The following is an 11067-nucleotide window of genomic DNA, read 5'->3' on the forward strand; positions in this document are numbered from 1 at the left end:
AGGAGAAGAGGAAAAAAAATAACATAACCCTGTTACTGAAACAAGAAACCCATCTGAATTCAAGCATTAATCAGGGGCCGTTTACCTAAATGCTTACCTTGTAAAACGTTAGGAGTCAACACTATAATTTTATTTTATTGGGTAAGATTGTAGTACATCAAAACGTATCATATACAACAATTTACCTGGTAAGCGTTTACCCAAGTAAGAGTCGTCACCCTCACTTACCGGGTAAGACTATCCATCCTTATCATCGCTCTTACCGGATAAGCTTCTTGGCCCTTGCCATGTTCATCCGGTAAGAAAAATTACCCGGTAAGTACTTACCGGGTAAGCGTTTAATAAACGGCCCCTCAGTCTCACAACCATGTTTAGAAGTGAAAATGCAGATATGTAACAATAGCAATTACCTTTACTTCAAAAACAACCAAATGAGCAAAATATGTAACAGATACAATCAGGCTCAATTAAAAAAATATTGGATCCTTCGATGATGACCAATCTAACAATAACAATTCCGGGCGGGTTATGGATTATTGGAGAAATCAATCAATTGAGATTCAAAATAACGTTAAAGAAACGGTGACTTGCTAACAAAACCAACAATGATTAATGAAATATCATAACATCGTATTTGATGAACTATAAAACTACAAGCTACAACTCCATTTTGTGATAATATCCAATGAGAAGAGAAAAGAGTACTATAAATCACCAAGTTTTCTGTAAACATATAGTAACTATTTCACCTACATGGATATTAACATCACCTAATCCAAACATATTGCAAAAATAGTGAAACTTTTGGTGTAACATCGACTTAACTCCACTAAGAGTTCCCATTCCAATCAAGTGTTTAACACTGAAAGAGAAACCCCTCCAAACTGGCAACAAACGATCAAACTTCCAGACAATGTCATTTTGTGCCACAGAACTGTCTTTTTGAAGATTTTGCAAGTAGCCCAACATGTGTTTCAATAGCTACGAAAACCCACATAAGTTAACATGTTTGTTTTAAGGATGAAGTTTGATTAGAGTAGAAAGAACTCAAAGCCAATGAAGCTTGGTACCTGCTGTAACGGAACTATCCCGTTGATATGACATCAGGGGTGTACCCTTCACTACATACAGAAGACTAACAGAGCAAAACCTTTTGCTGGTTTCTGACATCCAAGCATAAATCCTTTTTTGGTTTCTGTACAAAAAGAATAACCATAAATTTGGCTTCTCATGAACGATAATGATAGATCCATGGCAAAATATCAAGGATGAAGCTTGAATGGAACTTACATTGGCACATGATGAAGCTTGAATGAAACTTACATTGGCATTTGGATGATGCATTATCAATGGAACCTCTCCGAGTGGGAAGCGTGAAACCAAATTGTGAGAAATCTGAGCAGCCACCTCGGCTGTTTGGAGTAGATCAATTTCAGAGAGTTTGGAATTAATCGATTTAGAGAATTTGCAATTTGTGAAACACAAACAAGCAAACCAAATCGAACAAGTAGCAAATTAATTAGCAATCTATGAACTTGAGCAAGTGAGAAATGAAATGGACAAATTGTGCAAAGAAAATTAGCAATCTGTCTAATGGTCTGTTCATCTACAACATCTTTATCTTTAGTGCTTTAGAATAAAATGCTAGAATGCTATATAACAAAAGAAGAAACTTTTTCCTGGGCATCAAAGCAGGAAAGCCTGAGCTCTAGTGGCAATTCAAATTTTCAAACTAAGCAAGAGAAGACATATGTTTGAGTCATTTTGAGAGAATTTAACTTGTTCAAAGAACATACACAAACAATGTCTTCACAGAACATATATAAAATGCTCACCCACTACTCAAGTCAAAACATACCCTGCAACAACAAATTTGAGTGTGAGTATGTGCATATCATAAGAAAGAAAATAGAACGGGAGAAAAACATGAAAAAGTAGACATTTACTCCCCCAAAAGAACACCCTCTCTTTTATTAGAACAAAGAGAGAAGTAGTTCACCATCTTTACCTGTCGAAGAGTACAAATCAAAAAAAATATCTAGCAATAAAAATTCAAACAAATCTGTTACAACTAACTCAAAACAGGAGCAAATAAAGATGAAGAACAAAAGAATGGAAACATCTGGAATTACCTAGAATCAGAAAGAGAGAAACAGCGGAGAAGGATACTCGATATATAGAGAGGGCGAAGGAATGAAGTCCAAGATTTAGGGTTTAACTCCTGGGAAGTAGATCGTCATCGAAAGAAGCAGAAGAAATCCGAGAGCTAGATGAGCAGGAATAGATTAGGAGGTCTGAACCAGACCTTGAACCATCTTATTTTGTATTGCTTTGGGTTAAAACTATGCAGAAGATAAATACATGTTTTAGGAACTTGTACAATGTGCTTTATGGTTTGTAAATTAAGAGATTTTCAAGATTTATGCATAAAAAGGTTGTACACAATGTATTGTGAGTGATACTTAATTCTCTCCTTCCTATAACTCTGTTCTTTTGCCTCGAAGTTTTAATGAAAGACATGCCTACAACAATTCTCATATTGAGCAGTTTATGCAACAAAGGAGGAACATTTTCATACAATCTTGAAGTACTTAATGGACAACAATGAAAATGTTAAATACAAATGCATCAAAATTTACATCTTCCTCCTGAAAAGAACAAACATATTATTTGCTATGAACTATGACTCCTACTTTCTAAGAAGTATATGGGTAATTACACATACCTTTTAAGTTCTTCGGGTGCTGCAAGACTATTGGCATCTATACAGGACACACAAGCATATAATACATCCTTATGCAGTCTCTGCCACGCGTGCTGATAATCTACTAATTTCATCCTTAGAGATGCGTGGTTCAAGCTCACGAAGCTTATTAATGAATAAAACTGCATCATCCCTACGATGGAACTTACAATACCAATCCACAATAGAGTTGTATGTGCTCTCATTAGGTTTACACCCTTGTTTAATCATGTACCTGACCACATCTATGGCCTCTTCAAACAATTCATCAGCAGCATAACTAGCAACGAAGGTGTTATATGTGATGACATCTGGATTAACACCAGATTTCCTCATTTCACTTAACACCCTTGATGCATCTTTCATCTTTCCATTTCTGCAATACGCATAAATCACAGTGTTGTAAGAGATAACATCTGGTTTGATTCCTTTCTCCATAAGATCCCTCAAGATTTCTTCAGATTTCGGGAAATCTGAGGATCGACTATGCATATACATCAGAGAATTGTATGTAGTCAAATTAGGAGAGAAACCACTTTCTTTCATGAAGTACACTATCTCACTGGCCTCCATTGACATCTGCCTCCTTCCATAGATTGCAACCATGGCATTGAGAGTATTTATGTCATGCGAAAACCCCCTTTCTCTCATTTCAAGAAAAGCTCGGTTTGTTTCCTTTAAAAGGTCGCTTTTGCTATTAACCAAAACAAGGGTCTTTAACAAGACAGCATGTGGTTCAATCTCACCAGAATATATCTTCTCTGCAAACGCACACATTCTGTCAATTTCCTTACCATTTGCATAAGCATGAAGTAAAGAACTATAAGTACACTCATTAGGTTTACAACGCTCGTCTTTCATTTCATCAAGAATCTTCTCAGATTGCTCCCAAAGACCTCCACGGGCTAATGCTGCTAAAACAGCATTGTACGTAGAAAGGTCCGGACTGACATTAGCTTCCAACATACTTCTATATACTGTCATGGCTTGATCTAAAGAGCCACATCTACTGTAAGCACCAATCAAAGTGTTGAATGTATCTCTCTCGGCAACAAAACCAGCCCTTTTCATCTCCTTAAAGACTCCAGAAACTTCACTATCCATTCCATTTTGGCCAAACACGGCCAAAAGCGTATTCCAAGTCACAATATCAGGAACACATCCACACTCCCTAATCTCTTCAACGACCTTCATCATCTCAGCAAACCTCCCTCGGTTACCATGCATCTTAATTAGAGCATTAAAGGTACAAATGTTTGGTTTGCAGCCTAAACTTATCATCTCTTCAAAAACCCTCATAGCAAACTCATCTTTCCCCACTTTCTCATATCCCGAAAACAGGGTTGTATAAGTAAAAACATCTGGTTTTATCCCTTTAGCCAACATTTCAGCTTTCAACTCCATTGCCTCATCAAATAACCCGTCTCTAGCATAACATGAGATTAATGAATTGTAAGTAACTATGCTAGGAGAAAACCCATTGCCCTCCATCTCCTTTAAAACATCCATTGCCTCTTTAGGCTTCCGAGACTTCACATATACATCCAACAACGTATTATAAGTAACATAATCGGGCATAAACCCTGTGAACTTCATCTCTTCAAAGATCCTCTTAGCCTCTTCATGCAAAGACCCACGCTTGCAGCAACTTATCAGAGTATTATACGTATAAGAATCAGGGACAACCCCTGAACTCTTCATACTCTCAAAGACAGATTCAATTTTATTCCAAGGCATACCCATTTTCCCATACACATTAAGAATCACATTATATGTAATCTTAGTAGGTTGACAACCTTCTTCTTCCATTTCCTTAAAAACCGCCACGGCCTCTCTAAACCTCCCATTACCAGCATAAGCACTTATCAATGAAGTGTAAGCATAAACATCAATAACAAAACCATCTTTTTGAAGACCACGTATCAAAGAAGATGCAGCTGAAGCCCTACCATCTTTACCAAGCATGGATATAATCACAGCCACAATAGAACCACGTAAAGCCTTCCGTGAATCTTTATAGTGTTTCTTAACCCAATCAAACACATTTAAAGCCAAATCAAATTTCTTGTAATGAACTAAACCTTGAACTAAACCCAATACATCCAAAGACAATGACTTTGAGGAGAATTCTGATTGATTTCCATGAAAACCAACCAAATTAAGCAAATTCTCGTCAATCTGAGAAGACTGGAAATCTGGATTAATAAGAGTTCGAAAGATTTGCTCACCTCGCGAAGATAGGTGAGAAGACCAGGGTTTTCCCTTGTTTGGATCATTGTGTTTGCCAATACGACGTGTTTTTCTGGGGATTATAGGAGAAAGGTGTCTTGGGGGTTGTGTGGTGGCTGAATTTGGTTGCAGAAGGTCATTTAGAAGGGGGGTTAATGGCTGTGGTCGCTGGTGGTGGGTTTTTTTATTGTGGAAGTCTTGAGAGAAAAAGGGTTTAGTGTGTGGAGGACTTGGGATGAGAAGAGGAAGAGCTAGCTTATCAGCCATTGATGAGCAGGAGGTGCAGGGGCGGAGCTAGGAATTTAGGATAGAAGGGGGCCGGTTGTCTAGGGTCATAGTTTGTTGCAAAATAATAACGATAAATATTGTACCTGAACAACAACAAAGAAAGAATCAATAATACATTGATATATAAGAGAGCTTCAGTGACTGAGCTAAAAACTGAAAATACCAATGTAGACTTCGAATGTGAAAGATATAGAGTTTGACATCAACTTTTCAAAATCAAAAGTTGATTCTAGTCCAATCTATCAACTTATATATAGCAATCATCATAAAGATCATCCTAGTATCCCATTTGAATCTACCATATCTAACTGAATAAGATTTCTCGTAGATATAAAATATTTAAGAAAATAGTAGCAAAGGTCTTGTACAGAAGTTTTTCATAGGTTGGTCAACGCAATAGTCTATACATCAAGAACAATGATTTTATGTTGGATTACAACTTTTTCTTGTTTCAATCTCCTCTAAAACAGAAGAAAGTCATGTGAATTAAAGAAATAAAGATAAAGATAAAGATTAAGCTTAAATACCAATGGCAGGGGGTGTAAAGGGTACTAGAAGAGTTGGATTGGATCTAGAGGAACTAGTAATGTGAATATGAGGAGTAAAAACAAAATCTTTTCAACTTGAATTCCTACTTCAAGCTCTTAAAAGTCAAGTATTTACAATATCCCAAATAGGTGTGTTCAAAAAAATCTTGTACTTCTCAAACCGGTCTTACTAAGTCAAACGCACCGTTTTTGGTGGTTTAAGCAATCTGGCGATCGGTCCGGTCTGAAAAATAGACAAACCACTCGGTCTGGTTCAGTTTGCGGTTTGAATATTTTTTTGAGGGTTTGAACCGAACCAACCTCCAAAATACAAATGTACTGATTATATTTAGTTTTAATGTTATAGGCTAAACTTTTATGGTCCAACTAGAAATAGTCCGTCCAAGACATAAAGTTTTTAGTTTTCCCTTCTCAATTGTCTGCGTTCCCTAAATCAACAATTCAAAATCCGTCAAAAATCAAAATCCAAAATTCCAAATTGTTTTTCGACTTGCTCAATATTCGTCCAATATTCCAATTTTGTTGATGAACTTGTTTAACATTTTTTCACCTGCTCAATGTTTTTTTAGTTTTGGAGATAAATGTTTCTTTTATAATTCGATATAGATTTTTTAATAATGTTATATTGGTAGAAATTTCATTTTTGGAGATAGATGATATATTCTTTTTAGTTTAAATCCCATAATAGCCCCAAACCGTCTAAGCTAGTCAGAACAGACTGTCTTTTTGCAGTGCGGTTTGACCGGTTTGGTCACTTGCTGCAAAAACCGTCCAGGTTGGAAATTTTTCTAAATCGCCGGGTTTGGAAAATTATCTAAGCCGACATTGTGGTTTGGTATGTAGTTTGAGGGGTTAAACCACCCAAACCGGACCACAAACATCCGTAATCCCACATCAAATCATTCAACAAAACTAGGGTTTGGGTAATTGGGTTTCTTTTTGGACAAGTAAACAACATTAATACACTCCATTTTTTCTAACTTTTTAATCTAATTTTTTTTTCAAAATTTGATAGATAGGCTACCAAGGAAAAATAACCTGAAGAAAGAATTCAAATCAAATTGCTATTATTTGAATTCAAACATGTATATATACAAATATACAATAATCGTGGTATGTGTATGTATAGCAGTATAGGCACCTGTAGAGAGGGAGGGGGAGAGAGAGAGAAGGCTGAATACCTCTGCGGGTTGGGCCGGTGAGAAGCGCCAGGGCAGCCAAGGGCGAGCAGGGAGCGGCGACTAGGGGCAGGAAACTCGAGGGAGTTGAGATTTCTTTGTCCAAACTGCACAAAAAATTCAATAGATTAAAGTGAAATATATCGGATAACTCTATACAAATATCAACTTAGGGTTCTTTAGTAAATGATGAATGATAGTAAATGATGAATGATTAAGGGGTTTTTTGGGATTGTTTATTTAAAACATCTTATGTTTTTTTTGTTAAAAGTGGTTATTAATTTATGTGATATCAAACCGAAGTTAAATAAAATGAGGTTAAAATTGTAAACTGGTAATAAGCAGTTTTTCATAAGTCATGAAAGATTAATTTATCAAAAACATTTTATTACCGATTTGACATTAGTATAAGCAGTTTTTTTTTCCTTATCCAAACATCAGAAAACAGTTTATCACCGATGTCAGACTGAAATAAATTAAAAACAGTATTTATAAGCAATTCCAAACACCCCCTAAAACAATGATTTAGTAAAGAATGAAAAATAGTTGTTTGGTAAGTGTTTGAAAAAACGTGAATGTTAAAAAATACCACTTCAACCTATAATTTAGAATGAAATATGACTTTTTGATTAATTATCTAAATTAATGAATTACCTGCATAATTATAACTTTACATATGTGAATCACAAAAAAATAGAAGATAGTGTATATCACGATGTAAATATAAATCAACCACAATATTACCTATTCAAAAAAACATATATATCAACAGGGACGTTCCAATCTTTTTGGAGGTTCTGCTACATCCAAAACTTTTGATTACATTGCATAAAAGTGATAACAGAGAATATATGTTAAGAACAAAAATGGGCTAAATCTAAAATGATTAAGAATCTGAAACTAAACTTAAACCATTAATGATTTGAACCTAAAACCAAACAATTAATAGTTTGAACCTAAATAATTTCGGCTATAGTTTTACATAGGTCGATAAAAGACCCTAAACACATGTAAATTTGGACCCCAAAATTTCGGGGGCCCTGTTCAAAATCTCACATTTAACATGTTAAGAGACGGCCTTGTATATCAATCTAAATATGTAAAGTGAATGTTTTCAGAGTGGTATATCGTTAAACATGTGGAGTGAGTGTATTCTAACTACCACCTATCTTATAAATAGAACATTCTCTTCTGTTTTAAAAGGAAAGTGTCCTTATGAACTGGTATATGGTTTCCAACCTGTCTTAACTCATCTAAGAAATTTGGGTGTCTTTGTTTTGCTACTAAAACAAATGTAACTGATAAATTTTCCTCTAGAATTGAAAAATATGTTCTTTTAGGATATGCAAATTCCCAAAAGGGATACAAATTGTTTAGTCCTTATACTAATAAGATAGGTGTTTCTCAGATGTAAGATTTTATGAAAATATATTTCCATTCAAGATGAGTTTAAATAAGTTGGATTATTATACTACTAGTGAAATAAGTTTCTTAAACTTTTTTTATTCCACTTTTGATTCCTCTATTAATCCATTTGGTTCCCTTCCCCATGATGAGGTTTGAGATCAACCTCCTCAGGAGAAAAGTAATCAGCGTTCATTTTTTGGTAGTAGCCCATGTAAAGTTGCCAGTAGGTAGCAACTAGGTAGCATAAATACTCTACAATCTGTTAACTCCGAAGGAGCTGCCAGTTTGCAACCACTAGGTAACACAGAGGTAGCTTCCAGTTTGCTACCACTAGGTGATCTGAGCCTGGTATGTAATCCTTGGATACTTACCAAGGTCTCGAAAATGCTGAAAATTCTGGTCTCCCACCCTGAGGGTCCTTTCACTAATGATAATAACCAAGGGACAACTAGATCTGTTAGAAAAATGACTAGAGCTTCACATTTCCCTCATAAATTTGATGACTTTGTTATAGAAGGGAAGGTAAACTATGGGTTAGAAAGAGTTGTGAATTACTCATATTTGAATTTGGAAAACCTCTGTTTTACATCAAGTTTAAATATATCCAATGAACCAAAAACTTTTTTCAGAAGTTTGTAATGATATGGATAATGGCAATGAATAATGAAATGGAAGCTCTTTATAGAAATGGGACTTGGTCGTTACTGATTTACCTGTAAGAAGAAAACCTATAGGATGTAACTGGATTTATGAAATCAAATATAAGTCCTCTGGAGAAATAGAAAGGTATAAAGCTCGTCTTGTTGCCAAAGGGTACAGTCAAAGAGGATGTCTTGATTATGAAGAACATTTTCTCTTGTTATGAAAATAGTCACTGTTAGATGTATTATAGCTCTTGTTATTCAAAACAGTTGGCCTTTATTCCATCTAGATGTTAATAATGCATTCTTGTATGGTGATTTGTCTGAGGATGTTTATATGACTATACCAGAAAGTTATTTTAATTCTGATGATAAAAGAGTTTGTAAACTAGTAAAGTCTCTTTACGGTTTAAAGCAAGCTCCTCGTCAGTGGTATGCAAAATTGCCATCTTGTCTTATTGCTAATGGTTTCTCTCAAGGTATAAATGACTATTCTCTTTTTACCAAATACAGTGAATCTGATTTTGTTATCCTTTTGGTATATATTGATGATATTGTTTTAACTAGGGACAATTTGTTGGTAGTAAATAAAGTTAAAACTTATTTAAAAGGTAATTTTCTTATAAGGATCTTGGCAAGCTAAAAAATTTCTTAGGAATTGAAGTTCTTGATTTTGATAATGGTATTTCTATGTCTCAAAGAAAATATTGTTTATAATTGTTAAATGACTTTGAATATCTTGGATGCAATCCTGTTAATACACCTATGGATATGAATCTTAGTGTTACTGATTTTGTTGGAACTGTTTCTAATGATCCCCTTTTACATGATTATACTGGATATCAAAAGTTAATTGATAGGTTAATATATCTTCTTGCAACTAGACATGACATTGCTTTTGTAGTTCATTGTTTAACTCAAATATGCATTCACCTCGTCAATCCCATCTTAAATTGGCATTAAGGGTGCTTAGGTACTTGAAATTTCCACCAGGAAAGGGTGTCAGTTTTACAAAGTCAGAATCTTTCCTCTTAACTACTTTTGTTGGTGCTGACTAGGGTAAGCGTCTCTCTTCTAGACGGTCTGTTACTGGTTACTATTTATTTCTAGGAAATTCAATGATTTCTTAGAAAAGTAAGAAACATAACACAGTTTCTCATTCTTCTACTGAATCTGAGTATAGAGGAGTGACTTCTGCCTGTGAAATAATTTGGGTACTTAAGATTTTGATAGATTTAAGAATTAAGGATTTACTTCTAGTAAATCTATATTGTGATAACAAATCTGCTATAGATGTTGCTTATAATCCTGTTTTTCATGAGCGTACTAAACATATAGAAATTGATGTCCATCAAGTTTGAGAAAAAGTTAATTACGATATGTTAAAAGTTCAAAAAATCTTTACTATTGAGCAACCTGCTGATATTTTTACTAAATCTCTTGGTATAAGTCAACACAATTACTTGTGTTTAAAATTAAAGTTAATTGACTTGTTTAAATGCCAAGATTGAGGGTGGGGGTGTTAAATTAGGCTGTGATTTTATCCAATCTTGCCATTTATTAGTTTTGGTGTTATATTTCAGGTTATTGTTTTAAAAAGGTTGTTTCTCTAAAGGTGATAATCAAGAAGGATTGCTTGTAGCTGGTGTGTTTTTAGAAGGGTAGCAGAACAATTATGCTTATATTTGAAGGGGTCAAATTGAAACTTTTTATAACATTCATCTTCCTAATATGCCTTAACTATATGCTTAAATGTGTTTTACAGGTTTATTTGAAGCTTAAGTATGATGCTAGTATGAGATAGATGGCTAAAATGTGATCTAAAGGTTGGAATGTGAAGCAAAGGTTGGAATACTCTTAGATATGTTTAAGTAAGATGTTGGGGGTGGTTAGATGATAAGAAAATAAAGTACGTTGCGTTTTGGCTAAGTGTGTGTTGAAAATATCACTTTTTCGATATGGTTTTGAGCATTGGGTTCGAACGAAAGACTTTTATGGAATTGGAAGGTTTGGAACTAAGTTTAGAATCATTT

At 34.7% G+C, this 11067-nt stretch overlaps 1 protein-coding gene across 10 annotated transcripts; it reads right to left on the reverse strand.

Moving 5' to 3' along the window:
• Positions 1-629: 629 nt before the first annotated feature.
• On the reverse strand, positions 630-7064 carry LOC112522530 (pentatricopeptide repeat-containing protein At5g02860). 10 transcript variants are annotated; one of them, XR_003070211.1, is made up of 8 exons: positions 6990-7064; positions 4972-5343; positions 2726-4872; positions 2133-2342; positions 1947-2008; positions 1797-1859; positions 1291-1412; positions 630-1195 (listed from the first exon to the last, which is right to left on the reverse strand). XR_003070211.1 is itself a non-coding variant. In XM_025131749.1 (2 exons), exon 2 carries the CDS (start codon positions 5237-5239, stop codon positions 2795-2797), a length of 2445 nt encoding a protein of 814 aa, XP_024987517.1. In that variant the 5' UTR covers positions 5240-5343; positions 6990-7064; the 3' UTR covers positions 2573-2794. The 10 variants fall into 10 exon arrangements, 1 of the variants encoding a protein (XP_024987517.1); XR_003070201.1 differs by having other exon boundaries at positions 630-981; positions 1071-1195; positions 2726-5343; XR_003070202.1 differs by having other exon boundaries at positions 2133-2266; positions 2726-5343.
• Between the last annotated feature and the right edge of the window lie 4003 nt (positions 7065-11067).

The sequence above is a fragment of the Cynara cardunculus genome (genome assembly GCF_001531365.2).
Source record: "Cynara cardunculus var. scolymus isolate 2C chromosome LG 1, CcrdV1, whole genome shotgun sequence".
NCBI classification, from domain to species: Eukaryota; Viridiplantae; Streptophyta; class Magnoliopsida; order Asterales; family Asteraceae; genus Cynara; species Cynara cardunculus.

What these genes read in the sequence shown, in the direction of transcription:
- LOC112522530 (XM_025131749.1), bottom strand. Translation starts at nt 5,239, where the DNA reads ATGGCTGATAAGCTAGCTCTTCCTCTTCTCATCCCAAGTCCTCCACAC.